A 15,190-nucleotide genomic window follows, 5' to 3' on the forward strand; every position below is an offset into this window, starting at 1 on the left:
AAGAGGCGGAGCAAGAGGGTTGGCTTTTTCCGAAAAAGGAGAAGAGACGGAGTGAATAGATTGGCTTTTTCCGAAAAAGGAGAAGAGGCAGAGCGAGTGGGTTGGCTTTTTCCAAAAGAGGAGACGAGGAGGAGAGAGTGGATTGTGTGCGTGAAGCCAGAGGGTTGTTTTTTTCCGGAAGAGGAGACGAGGAAGAGAGAGTGGATTGTGCGCGTGAAGCCAGAGGGTTGGCTTTTTCTGGAAGAGGAGAAGAGGAGGAGAGAGTGGATTGTGCACATGAAACAAATTCAAGCAGTCAAAGAAGAAACGGGCCAGCAACGTTCAAGCAAAAAGGAGAAGATTGGAGGTAAATATTTTTACTTTTGCTTGCAATTGACAAGTCAAGAATCCTGAGGGATCCTGTACAATCATTGTGGAAATGAGACAAAGGGATATGTCCTCGCTTAGAGTCGGCTATAAATAGTATAATGCCGCGGATGGCAGGCTAATGTGGCCTACCGGCACACTGTCCAGTAATCATTACCTGTATCCACTAGGGAGGGCGGTTTAATTATTTTTCAAAAGGGCTCTTATTTAGTATTACGATGAAAGTAGGAATTTATCATAACTACCAGGATAAATCGTTTGGGTGCGAGTCTTGTTGAGGTCCGGGGTCACCGCGATCAGAGTCGGCCGAGTCGCTGTCCGATTCCGAGGCCGCACGGTCAAACCGGTGAGACACATTCACCGATTGCTTCGCAACGGCCATAGGTTCATACATATATGGTTTCACCTCTCGATATTCAATGTGGAGAGTTCCTACTTCAAAATCGCTATCAGACATTTTACACGACCTCTCACGACCAAAGTCCGTACACGTGTGCTCGGTTCGCAAGTAAACACAGAGCTGCTCCCAGTCTGTTTGGCTTAAATGACGTCATGACGACGGTCCCCTGGCGGTGAAAGTGCGCATAAGTGGGATGTAAACAAGCCTTCGGAAATTGGGCAAAACAGTATATTTTAACCGTTTTATTCAATTTTAGGGTGCAAATTAGACACCAGGAAGATTGAATTCACTTTTTGGGTCATTCTTCTAGACCTTGGGTGGCCAACCCGCGGCTCGCGAGCCGCATGCGGCTCTTTGCCCGGTGTCATGCGGCTCTTACGTTCATATCGAAGTTTGTGTTTGTGTTTTTTTTTATGTGCGTGTGCGCTTTGCTTGAGTTCAGTATGGTATTTTCGTCAAATGCATCTTCGCTTTGCTTGGGTATATTACGGTATTTTCAGGTCATGTCAAATGCGCATGTGCGTGAGATAATCGCTAAGTTTTTGGGCAAGGTGTATCTTGTGTCAAGTAGCCTCTCAAAACGGCAATGAAAAAATGCACAGCAAAACGAAAATATGAAGACGAACATAGGACATTTTTAACAGAGTGGGAGAGTTTATACTTTTTTGTTGAACGTAATGGCAAGCCATTCTGCCTTATATGTCAGTCGTCATTAGCTCATTTCAAAGCTTCCCGCCTCCCTGAATAAGCAAGGAGCCAGATATGCAACACTAATTGAAAACCTGCACGAAAGCTTTGTAACCCGGTTCCGTGATATACAACTGAAAAGGCCACAGGTTACGTTCCTTGTCGACCCATTCAATGTGGAGACGGACTGTTTGAAAGCCCCGCTAGTCACAGATGAGGCTGCGGCTGAGTTGGAGATGATCGATCTTCGTGAGGAAGACCAACTGAAACCTGTTTTGAGGGAAGGCACCATTGAGTTTTGGAAAAGTGTGCCATTGGAAAAATACCCCAATGTGAAACGGGCTGCGCTTAAGATACTGTCAATGTTTGGGTCAACATACGTCTGCGAGTCTGTGTTCTCTACCATGAAACACGTGAAGTCAAAGCATCGTTCTGTTCTGACTGAAACCCATGTGAAAGAACTGCTTCGAGTGGCAACGACGGAATACAAGCCAGATTTGAAGAGGATTGTTCAAGGCAAGGAATGTCAGAAGTCCCACTAAGCAACATGCATAGTAAGTGCATACAATATTGATTGCTGTAAATGACTGGCCTGTGGTATTAGTACTGACTGAAGGAGTAAATTTCTCTCATGCTGGCGTGTGACATTTACTATTAATCTGGCTGAGCAGAGGTGCGTGAGCGTGTGTGTCTGTGAGAGAGAGAGAGCGAGGGGGGGCGATGTTCATGTGCGGTCATGTGTATGGTGTGGCTTTTTTTTGGTAATGCCATGAGTCCCATTAAGCAGCATGCATAGTAAGTGCACACAATGTTCATTGTTAAAAATGACTGGCCTCAGCCTGTGGTCTTAGTACTGTAGGAGTAAATATGTTGGTGTGTGACATTTATTATTAATCTGGCTGAGCAGAGGTGTGTGTGTGTGTGTGTGTGAGAGAGAGAGAGAGAGAGAGAGAGAGAGAGAGGAAGAGATGGGTGATGTTCGTGTGCCCATGTGTATGATGTGGCTCTTTGCGGTAATACAGTAAAAAATGTGGCTCTTGGTCTCCAACTGGTTGGCCACCCCTATTCTAGACAATAAAGTTGATATTCTACGTTTCACCTCTGACCTTTGCCTATGACCTTTAAAGGTAACACTATATCAGTATGGTAGGACACAGACACAATCAACCTTATTTACTAGAAAAACACCCCTACAAATATGTGCCAAAAAAAAAAAAAGAAGCTGTATCAGCATTATTCAGGTCACAATCTCCTTACTTTACAATGTTTGTTCCAGAGTAGTGTGAAAATACGACAGAAAAGTGATACTACATGAAGTTCCAACCATGTTCACCACCAACAGATTCAGGAGTACACATAAAACAAACAATGCTTTCATAAGATATTATTAGCATTTGTGCCACAGTGCGCTGTTATAGGAAAATAATCTAACTTGGTGATGGGTGGCAGCACACCACCCTTTTGTTGATTATTTTTCTACAACCCCGATTCCAAAAAAAGTTGGGACGCTGTGTAAAATGTAAATAAAAACAAAATGCAATGATTTGCACATTGTTTTCAACCTATATTCAATTGAATACAACACAAAGACAATATATTTAATGTTCAAAATGATCAACTATCCATTATCTGTAGCTGCTTATCCTGTACAGGGTCGCGGGCAAGCTGGAGCCTATCCCAGCTGACTACGGGTGAGAGGTGGGGTACAACCTGGTCATCATCACAGGGCTAACACATAGAGGCAAACAACCATTCACACCTACGGTCAATTTAGAGCCACCAGTTAACCTAACCTGCATGTCTTTGGACTGTGGGGGAAACCAGAGCACCTGGAGGAAACCCATGCAGACATGGGAAGAACATGCAAACTCCACACAGAAAGGTCCCTGGACTCGAACCCAGGACCTTCTTGTTGTGAGGTGACAATACTAACCACTACACCACCATGCCGCCATGATCTCATCTCATCTCATTATCTCTAGCCGCTTTATCCTGTTCTACAGGGTCGCAGGCAAGCTGGAGCCTATCCCAGCTGACTACGGGCGAAAGGCGGGGTACACCCTGAACAAGTTGCCAGGTCATAACAGGGCTGACACACAGACACCCATTCACACTCACATTCACACCTATGGTCAATTTAGAGTCACCAGTTAACCTAACCTGCATGTCTTTGGACTGTGGGGGAAACCGGAGCACCCGGAGGAAACCCACGCGGACACGGGGAGAACATGCAAACTCCACACAGAAAGGCCCTCGCCGGCCACGGGGCTCGAACCCGGACCTTCTTGCTGTGAGGCGACAGCGCTAACCACTACACCACCGTGCCGCCATGATATACTATAGTTTTTGTAAATATACACTCATTCTGAAGTTAATGACTAAGACATTCCAAAAAAGCTGTGACAGGGGAAACAAAAGACTGGGAAAGTTGTGGAATGCTTCAAAACCCACCTGTTTGGAACATTCTACAGGTAAAACAGGTTAACTGGTAATTGGAAAGGCTCAATCATTCACAAGCAAGGATGGGGTGAGGTTCACCACTTTGTGAGAAACTGCATGGGCAAATAGTCCAACGGAACAAAGAACAACATTTCTCAACATACAACTGCAAGGAATTTCGATAATTCAACATTGATAATCCATAATATCATCAAAAAATTCAGAGAATCCAAAGAAATCTCTGCACATAAGGGGAAATGCTGAAAACCAACATTGAACTCCTGTGACCTTCGATCATTCAGGCAGCACTGCATTAAAAACCAACATGAACGTTTAAAGGATATTACTACATGGGCTCAGGAACATTTCAGAAAACCGTTGTCAGTAAACACAGTTTGTTGTTGCATCTAACATGCAAAGCAAAAACCATATATCAACAACATCCGGAAATTTGTAACTGGTTTTGGAAATCATGGCTGTTGTATCTTCCAGGCTAAAGAGGAAAAGGACAATTCAGATTGTTAAGTTCAAAATCCAGCATCTGTGATGGTATGTGGATGTGTTTGTGCCCATGACATGGGTAACTTGCACATCTGTGAAGGCACCATTCATGCTGAAAGGTACATACAAATTTTGGAGCAATATGTGCTGCTATCCAGATGATGTCTTTTTCAGGGATGTCCCTGCTTATTCTAGTAAGACCATACCAAGCTACATTCTGCATGTGTTACAACAGTGTGGCTTCATAGTAAAAGAGTGCAGGTGCTAAACTGGTCTGCCTGCCTCCCACTGAAAATGTGTGGCACATTATGAAGTGCAAAACACAACAACGGAGACCCCAGACTGCTGAGCAGCTGAAGTCGTATGTCAAGCAGGAATGGGAAAGAATTTCATGCTCAAAACTTCAACAATTATAGCCCTTTTCCACCAAATCAGTTCCAGGGCTGGTTCGGGGCCAGTGCTGGTGCTGGTTCACAACTTGTTCAACTTGCGAACCAGCTGAGAACCAGTTTGCTTTTCCATAGCTCGGGGTCCTAAGGGGAGCCACGTCATTGTGTCACTGTATACGTCAGTTACGTTGTTGCGTTTGCATAAACCTTGGCGCGAACATCGAAGCAACAACAACACGGAGAAGAAGAAGAAGAAGAAGCAACAACAACAACAATAATGGATGACTGCTGCTTTACTGCATCCATGATATCTCGTCGCTTATTTAAAAATGGCGCCCTCTCGCGGTCTTGCTATTGTTGTTGGTCTTAACAACTCCGCCCCCCCGCTGACGTAAGCGGTTCTTTCCTCTGGCCCAGCAGAGAGTTGGTGCTAGCCTGGAACCGGTTTTTCTGGCCCAGAGCCAGTTCTTTGTCAGTGGAAACAGAAAACCCGGTTCCAAACTAAGCACTGGCCCCGAACCAGCCCTGGAGCTGATTTGGTGGAAAAGGGCTATTAGTGTCTTCAGTTTCCAAAATCTTATTGAGTGTTATTAAAAGAAAAGATGATATAACACAGTGGTAAACTTATCTTTGTATTGCATTCAACTGGATATAGGTCAAAAAGGATTTGCAAATAATTGCATTTTGTTTTTACACAGCGTCCCAACTTTTTTGGAATTGGGGTTGTATAACAGTATGTCTGGACATGTTTCACTCCTTTATTAAATTTTTGAGTGATGCAACAGTTTTTGACTCACATTTGAGTGCCAGTGATTAAGTTAAAAAAAATCCTTAATCTGTAGCTCATACCTTGTCATATATCAGCAGATAAACATTCAAAGGAAATGAGGAACATTTGAAGGAAGAGTCTCAGAACAAGTACAAGTTTCTGGGAAATTCTGGGAGGTGTGTGTGCTTCAGTGTGCTCATACACACAGAGCTACTGTCATCCATTTTCCAAATCTGACGAGCTTATTTCTAAGATTCTCAATATTGTACTCCATAACAATTTGTGCATTTAAAAAACTCTCAGTTAGAGACCTCAGTGCAGCTCACTGATGCACACACAGATACTGCTGCACACTGGAACTACTGGCTCAAATAACAGTGCATGGACAGTGTTGGGGGTTTCAGGAGAGGAACTGAAGCAGAAGCCTAGGTACTGGTTTGTTGATTATGGGGCCAAAGGTGGAGACACTACTAAAATTGAAGTTCTACCTCTTCACTGTGACCCTCAGGATCTCCACTCTGTTCTGACAGGATGATGGGGGAGCAGAGTGCTATACTGGGTGACTGGTTTCCTGAAGCTGGCTCATCATCATCAGTAGACAGAGAAAAACTCTCATCGCCAGACTCGCTGTCACTGGGCGACAGGGGCTGAGTGGTCGCGGCAGTGAGGGCATTACCCGTAGAGGACATGGACCTGTTGAATTCAGCAGCTGCCATGCCTTCTGAATCACTGCTGGCCTCTTCGGGCTCTGTGTCACTGTCTGATGTGGATTGGTCTGAGACATGCACAGAGCTTCTAGGCTCATCATAGCTAGTTTTAGAGACACTGGGCTCCAATGGTTGATCTGGAGAAATGAGTGCCTCTACCTGTGACTTTTCTGATACGGGATACTGCTGTAGATCAACTGCCTGTTCCTCTTCTCTTGGCTGGTCTTTTTCTGGAAGCTTCTGTGTATCTGCTGGCTGTTGAAGAGTACTCTCAGGATCGGTAGATGTCTACAACAAAACATAAAACAATGAAGATCAGAGATCACAGTGAAAAAGAAGCACATGATGCTTGAACAAATAATTACACAATAACAAAAAAAAATTTATTAGAATTTTGGTACTCAAGATAATTATACTATCATACAAAAGGGCTAATAATAATTTCATCCATCTAAAAAGCCTTAACAAGGCACATTATATCACATTTATCTTATTTAACAATTATTCACAGACGGTGAGGTGAACATCGGTGAATAATAACTGAGACGAAGTCAAGGTTATTATTCACCGATATTCACTCAGCCTGAGGCGGATAATTGTTTTAGTATAACACAGGTGATTATTAAAAAAAATTCTTAAAAAATAATTTATTTCAAACTTCAAAAGTGGCGTGCAAATGTAATGCCCGAAGACTTCTGTCACTTATCTACGCTGAGTCGCATAAAATACTTTTATTTTGAAATCAGTAAAATAAATTACAATTCCACCTTACCTTTGAATAGTTTTAAACCAAACTTCATAGCATCTTTAATGCTTTTAGGAACAGCATTTTCTTTCATAATTTGTAATTCTTCCTCACTTACGGTGACGAAGCAATTGGCTGCCATTTTGTCGATCGCTTGAAGTGAGTATCAAGAAATAGTCCCAAATTCTCGACCAATCATTGCGCGCGATTTTCTATAATCACTTGTGTATTTATACTAAAATGAAGTACTCAAAACTCATGTCTAAGAAAAGTGTAAGGAAAGTTGTTGGTACAGTACAGTCAATGTGCCTTAATTAATGCTTTAGTCAAAAGCATTTGTAAATTAATGCAGACAAAAGAAATTGTATTTATGTATGAACAAGTAAAACACAGAACTACATAAGTAACTGAAATAAACATCTTAATGTTTACTGACAGAAGTCAACAACTGTCCTGGGAGTTTCTAAACAGATTTTATGTTTATTGCAGATATGTAATAGTTTCAGCAGATTAATATATTACAATTGAGAATTAATATATTACAATCTTGCACCCTTTGAACCTCAAAAGGGTGCAAGAATTATGTATGTTGAATGCTGTGACTTTGAATACAATATCCTCTATGTACTGCAAGCAATAAATCTGTCAATATATAATGAAAAGACAAGAGATGGCTTATAGACAAAACATAAGGACAAGGGGACACAACGGCCTATAAAAGCATGCAGTAGGCTAGGCTGCAATGGCTCTGAATATAAAATGACCAGATCAAATCATAGCTATGCTTCATTTAGCATTAAATATAATTATAATGTAAGCAGGCAGAGCAAGTCTATCCTATTCTTTAGAAAAGACTGCACGCTATGGTTGTTGTACCAAGCTGTAAACATTAGAATGTTATCTCTAGTGTGGTCCACCTTAAGCATGGCTTGAGTTTGCCCAGTTGTTGTTGAGGAGGAGGACCAGGTACGAGTGCTGAGCTGTTCATGAGCAGACTTTAACAGAGCAGTGAGCTCCGGAGACATCTCATCGAATGTGGGCTTAGGCTGAGCAAATACCCACAAAAGCCAGACACACACACAGGTAAGGGTTAAAATGAATGCAGACACACACACACACACACACGCACGCACAGACACAGACACTCGCATATTCACACACACACACACACACACACACACACGAGCACAGACACATGCAGACACGCACAGACACACGCACGCGCACACACGCACGCACGCAGACACCATTTTTCAGAACACAGACTGGAAACTTGAGAAACAAGGACATCAGCCTGTTTGTTGTGCTGAGTGAAGTTCTTTAGGCAAAATCTAGCATATTCAATTTGGGCTATTCATAAGAGAGCTAATTAATTCCTTATTTCCCACAGATTCAACATACAGCAGCAATCTAAAGAATCTAAAGCACTTTGACAACTGTTGAACTGCTGAACACTTTGTAGGTTCGATTACAAATCGGTCATCCTAGAGTTTCACTATTAATGTTTTTGAGCGAGCATTAAGTGTGAACTGACATTTCAGAGTGAAGACCAATACCATTTAACCCCACAGGGACCACTCTACTTGAAATAGTGTTGCTTTCTCTTTGATTCCTGATGAATTTCAAATCACAACAGCCCTAAAAGGAGTGGAGTTACGTCAGTTTCCACTGGGAATCAGTACCCTCTTATGAATAGAGCCTTCAACATTCCACATCAAGCAGCATAAACATCAGAGAGAACATAAAAGGAAAAGAAATCTGCCATCTTTTCAATCTGTGACTAAAACCAAAGACATTCCATGTGTGACTGACAGCAGAAAGCCTGATTTAAAAAAAAAAAAAGAGAGAGAGAGAGAGAGAGAAAGAAAACAAAAATAAGCTGCTCATTTGTGTGCAAAATGAAGCGGGTCAAAGCGAGCTTCATAAAGCAGCAGGCTTGGGTTTAAAAGCAGAAGTGACATCAAATTCCGTGGTCAGGTATTTGAGTCAGAAAATAAAAAGAAACACAAGACAAAGGAAAACGATATAATTTGAGAACATTCATAATAATGTATTAATACTGCAAAGCACTGGCTTTTAAGTAATTCGTTCATTTGAATTGTAATTATTTTGGAAAGCCAGGCCTGGGAAGCTGGAAGGTGCCGTGTGGGAAGCACAGTGCTGGCATTATCAGTGTTAGTGTTATACTACCACTCTGGCTGTCGGAGAGGTTTTGGTTAGATAAGGGCCTGAGCTGGGGCTCACAGCCAGTTCCACTGACTTCGATGGAGATTTGAGTGGAGATCTAAGCGGGGACCTGAGAGGGGATCTGGGCGTAGGGGTTAGTGCCTCCCTCATTGAGGAATCTGTAAGCAGCTTCAGCTCAGCCTTTTTTGTCTCTTCAGTGTCCTCACTGGAGTGGGTAGCTACCACCAATTTCACAATGCCTGTAGGCTCAGATGGAGAAGGGGTCCGTGCTTCCTTAACCGTGATCACTGGTGCCGTTATGGCTTCTGTGCCTGTCAGGATTGCAGGCTCGTGCTTCTCAGTGGAGACTGGTATGAGCTTCACAGCTGTGGTGCTGGTTTGATCCCAGAGCTGCTTCTTCTCTACTGTGAGAGTCGGGGAAGGAAAGTCGTCTTCTTTTGTTGTGGTCACGATCTTCCCTGTTGTAGTGTCATAGGACTTGCCGAGTGTGTACGCCTTATCACGCACTTCCTCCTGTATGGCTGATGCCTTTTTGAGAGCTACATCTCCCAAAGCCTCGTCAGCAGTAACAGTGTTAGTAATGCCCACTACTTTGTAGCTGACTATGTTTTTCTTTTCAGGTACCTTAGGTGGAACCTTGTTTATAATTACCCAACCATCAGATTCCTACATATAAGATACAGAAAGGCATGTTAGGCACCTCTGTGGGAGAAGTGGAAGACACACTTAAAGCCAACATACATGTCAGTAGCTACTAACACATGCTGATAGATTTTTAAACATCTCTTTAAAATGTACAACCCTGTTTCCAAAAAAAAGTTGGGAAGCTGTGTAAACTGTAAATAAAAACAGAATATGATGATTTCCAAATCTTGGAAGCCCTAAATATCATTGAATATAGTACGAAGACAACATATTAAAATGTTGAAACTGAGAAATTTTATTGTTGTTTGAAAAATATATGCTCATTTTGAATTTGATGTCAGCAACACATTTCTAAAAAGTTGGGACGGGGCATGTGCTGTATCACCTCTACTTTTAACAGCACTCTGTAAATGTTTAGGAACTGAGAAGACCAGTTGCTGTAGTTTTGAAAGTGAAATGTTGTCCCATTTTTGCCTGATATATAATAATTTAATTTGTTCAGCAATTTGTGGTCTCCCTTACTGTATTTTGCATTTCATAATGCACCAAATGTTTTAAATGGGAGACAGAGCTGGACTGCAGGCAGGCCAGTTTAGCATCTGGACTCCTACCACAGAGCCATGCAGTTGTAATATATGCAGGAAGTGGTTTGGTTGGCATTGTCTTGATGAAAGAAGGAAGCCCTTCCCTGAAAAAGATCTTGTCTGGATGGCAGCACGTTGCTCTGAAACGTGTATATATCATTCAGCAGTAATGCTGCCTTCCCAGATGTACAAGCTCCCCATGTCATGTGCACTAATGCACCCTCATACCATCACAGATGCTGGCTTTTGAACTGTGCACTGATAACAAGCCGGATGGTCCCTCTCCTCTTTAGCCTGGAGGATGTGGTGTCCATGATATATGAAAATAATTTCAAAGTTTGATTCGTCAGATAGGCGGCACGGTGGTGTAGTGGTTAGCGCTGTCGCCTCACAGCAAGAAGGTCCGGGTTCGAGCCCCGTGGCCGGCGAGGGCCTTTCTGTGTGGAGTTTGCATGTTCTCCCCGTGTCCGCGTGGGTTTCCTCCGGCTGCTCCGGTTTCCCCCACAGTCCAAAGACATGCAGGTTAGGTTAACTGGTGACTCTAAATTGACCGTAGGTGTGAATGTGAGTGTGAATGGTTGTCTGTGTCTATGTGTCAGCCCTGTGATGACCTGGCGACTTGTCCAGGGTGTACCCCGCCTTTCGCCCGTAGTCAGCTGGGATAGGCTCCAGCTTGCCTGCGATCCTGTAGAACAGGATAAAGCGGCTAGAGATAATGAGATGAGATGAGATTCGTCAGATCTCAGGACAGTTTTCCACTTTGCCTCAGTCCATCATAAAAGAGCTCAAGCCCAGAGAAGGGGCAGTGTTTCTGGATATTGTTTATATATGGATTTAATTTGTGGATGCAGTAATGAACTGTTTTCACAGACGATGGTTTTTTGAAGTGTTCCTGAGCCCATACAGTGATTTCCACTACAGACACGTGTCTGCTTTTAATGCAGTGTCACCTGAGGGCCTGAAGATCACAGGCATCCACGATTGGTTTTTGGCTTTGTCTCTTTTGTACATAGATTTCTCCAGATTCTCTGAATCTTTTAATGATATGTACCATAGATGATGTGATCCCCAAATTCTTTGCAATTTTACATTGAGGAACATTATTCCTAACTTCTTGCACCGTTTTCCCACACAGTCTTTCACAGAGCGGTGAACCCCTCCCCATCTTTACTTCTAAGAGTCTCAGCCTCTCTGGGATGCTCTTTTTATACCCAATCATGTTACTGACCTGTTGTCAATTAACCTAATTAGGTTTCATTACATTACACAACCATTCCAGTCTCTTGTTGTCCCTGTCCCAACTTTTTTGAAACATGTTGCTGGCAATAAATTCAAAATGAGCATATATACTAGTGCATCTCAAAAAATTAGAATATTGTGAAAAAGTTCAATATTTTCCATCAGTGATTTAAGAAAATGAAAATGTTATATATTATAGACTCATTACACATAAACTAAAATGTTTCAAGCATTTTTCTATTTTAATTTTAATCAGTATGGCATACAGTACAAAAACATAAAAAAAAACATCTCAAAATATTAGAATATTTCATTTCGAGTTTGAGTAAAACAGTATGAACACAGTGTATCTCTCGGTCTAGTTCAGTACACACAACCACAATCATGGGGAAGACTGCTGACTTGACTGTTGTCCAGAAGATGATCACTGATGCCCTCCACAAGGAGGGTAAGCCACAAAAGGTCACTGCTGAAAAGGGTGGCTGGAAAAGGTGCACAAGCAACAGGGATAGTCGCAGTCTTGAGAGGATTGTCAAGAAAAGTCGATTCAAGAACTTGGGAGAGCTTCACAAGGAGTGGACTGAGGCTGGTGTCAGTGTATCAAGACCCATCACGAACAGACATCTTCAAGAAAGGGGATACAACTTTCCCATTCCTAATATCAAGCTACTCCTGAGCCAGAGACAATGTCAGAAGTGTCTTATCTGGGCTAAGGAGAGAAAGAAATGGACTGTTGCTCAGTGGTCCAAAGTCCTCTTTTCAGATGAAAGTACATTTTGCATTTAATTTGGAAATCATGGTTCTAGAGTCTGGAGGAAGAGTGGAGAGGCACAGAATCCAAGGTGTTTGAAGCCCAGTGTGAAGTTTCCACAGTCTGTGATGATTTGGGGTGCCATGTCATCTGCTGGTGTTGGTCCACTGTATTTTATCAAGTCCAATGTCAACACAGCCATCTACCAGGAGATTTTAGAGCACTTCCATCTGCTGACGAGCTTTTTGGAGATGCTGATTTCCCTTTCCAGCAGGACTTAGCACCTACCCACAGTGCCAAAACTACTACCAAATGGTTTGCTGACCATGATATTACTGTGTTTGATTGGCCAGCCAACTTGCCTGACCTGAACCCCATAGAGAATCTATGGGTTATTGTCAAGAGGAAGATGAGAAACACCCGACCCAAAAATACAGATACGCTGAAGGCCACTATCAAAGCAACCTGGGCTTCAATAACACCTCAGCAGTGCCACAGACTGATCACCTCCATGCCACACCGCACTGATACAGTAATTCATGGTAAAGGAGCCCCAACCAAGTATTGAGTGTATAAATGAATATACTTTTCAGAAGTTGGACATTTCTGTATTTTAAATCCTTTTTTTGATTGATCTTAGGGAATATTCTAATAATTTGAGATACTGGATTTCTGATTTTCATGAGCTATAAGCCATAATCATCAAAATTAAAACAAAAAAGGCTTTAAATATCTCACTTTACATGTAATGAATATAGAATATATGAAAGTTTACCTTTTTTTATTAAATTATGAAAAAAAAGGAACTTTTTCATGGTATTCTAATTTTTTGAGATGCACTAGTATTTTTTTTCAAAAAACAAAAACATTACTTAGTTTCAATATTTGACATGCTGTCTTTGTACTATTTTCAATGAAATATCTTTCCATGATTTGCAAACAATCACATTCTCTTTTTATTCACAGGTTACACAGCGTCCCAACTTTATTGGAAAGGGGGTTGTATTTAATAAAACTGAACTCATCAGAAAATTTGTTTGCTAAGAAAGAAGAGACACAATAAATCAGACTTTATTGCACACTCAGGACTATTTAGTTGGTCAGAGGAGATTTCAAAGGCATCCAAATGTCAAAAAAATTGTAAATTCACCCACCACATCATCTTTCCTGTCCTCCAGGCTGTCCTGTTGGTCTGTACCTTTAGCAATCTCCTCTTTCTCAGCCACTGCTTCTGAATCCTCTTTGGTCTGCATGAAGTGCAGAGAGAGAGTGATATCAGATGCTCCATTAAGAAAGCACGTTATAGAACATGACTCCGAGATCTACAGTGTAAAACAGACCTGACGTTTATATTCCTCAGTTATTTAAAATTATATACTGCATAACATCGTCCTGACCTGACTATGATCTGACACAACAGAGGCACAGTCTTAGGTGTATTAGCTTCAGGTATGAATCACAAGCATATATAATTGCAAGTAGATATTTCATGAGTCAAATCGTAACAGCATAAAAGCATAACAGAATGTGTAAAAAATATAAATTGATAAACAGAATATCACAAGCTTGATGCATCTGATTAACAAACAATATGAAAACAAAAGGGGATTGTCCGTGTGTCGGAAAAGAAAGCCCCTATACTGTACATACACAGCTATACAGTATATGTTTAAGTCACAGGTAGTTTTGTTGAAATTTTCAAAATATACTGACTTTCTGATCAGCAAAGTATTCAAATTTCATGTTCATATTCGACTTGAAAATTGTGACTATACTGAAATTCTGTTTGAATCAATAATTTATTATATGATATTTAATATGCATGAACATTACTGATGTCTTATGAAGTGCAAATATCTTGAATATTGTCAAATTCATCTAGTACATCTTATTATACAATTATAATAAACCCAGTAAAATTGTTAAGTTTTTAAAAAAGATATTTTCCTACTCATTTCAAACGTTAAATAGTTTTGTTCTATTGACAAATAATTTTTTCTAATTTTAAACATTTATTTCTGGAAAGAAACAAAATGATCTGCCAACAGAATAAGAAAGTTTTAAGCTCGAAATGTTTAAAAATGTATTGAAATAAGTTCAATAATTTTAGATTTGGTTTACTGTAATCTCATAACAGGAAATACTAGATAAATTTGACTATATTTAAGATATTTTCACTTATTAAGCTGCCATTGGGGCAGCACGGTGGTGTAAGTGGTTAGCACGGTCGCTTCATAGCAAGCCCAGCGGCCGGCGAGGGCCTTTCTGTGTGGAGTTTGCATGTTCTCCCCGTGTCTGCATGGGTTTCCTCTGGGTGCTCCGGTTTCCCCCACAGATCAAAGACATGCAGTTAGGTTGACGTGGGGCGGCCTTGGGCTGAGGTGCCCTTGAGCAAGGTACCTGACCCCTGACTGCTCCCCGGGCGCTGTAGCGTGGCTGCCCACTGCTCTGGGTGTGTGTGTGTGTGTTCACTGCTTCAGATGGGTTAAATGCAGAGAATGAATTTCACTGTGCTTGAAGTGTGCATGTGACAAATAAAGGTTTCTTCTTCTTCATTTTTTGCAGTGTAGTGCCACTATTTTAAATGAAATCACTGGAGTTTTCATTGTCACTACTGCCATAAGCACAGGCCATTACACTGTGACACTTAGATCAATCAGTGAGACTAGTGCCAAATTTTTTTTTATTAAAGATTTATTTTCCAGGATGGCACACATCAATAATAACTCAAGCATTAATAAATTATTCTACTTAATTCTTTTTTTTTTAAAGAAAGCAAGC

The 15,190-nt window shown here is 41.4% G+C and overlaps 1 protein-coding gene across 1 annotated transcript in view; it reads right to left on the minus strand.

Annotated features, from left to right (window-relative positions):
* epb41l3a (erythrocyte membrane protein band 4.1-like 3a) overlaps positions 1-15,190 on the minus strand; it is a 185,221-nt gene that overhangs the window by 9,431 nt on the left and 160,600 nt on the right. The window contains exons 17-20 of the mRNA XM_060922394.1: positions 13,564-13,656; positions 9,194-9,856; positions 7,921-8,049; positions 6,418-6,546 (exon numbers count right to left, since the gene is read on the minus strand). Of these exons, the coding sequence (XP_060778377.1) occupies positions 6,418-6,546; positions 7,921-8,049; positions 9,194-9,856; positions 13,564-13,656 (1,014 nt within the window). The remainder of the gene's footprint in view (positions 1-6,417; positions 6,547-7,920; positions 8,050-9,193; positions 9,857-13,563; positions 13,657-15,190) is intronic.

This window comes from Neoarius graeffei, chromosome 5, assembly GCF_027579695.1.
Source record: "Neoarius graeffei isolate fNeoGra1 chromosome 5, fNeoGra1.pri, whole genome shotgun sequence".
Taxonomy (NCBI): domain Eukaryota; kingdom Metazoa; phylum Chordata; class Actinopteri; order Siluriformes; family Ariidae; genus Neoarius; species Neoarius graeffei.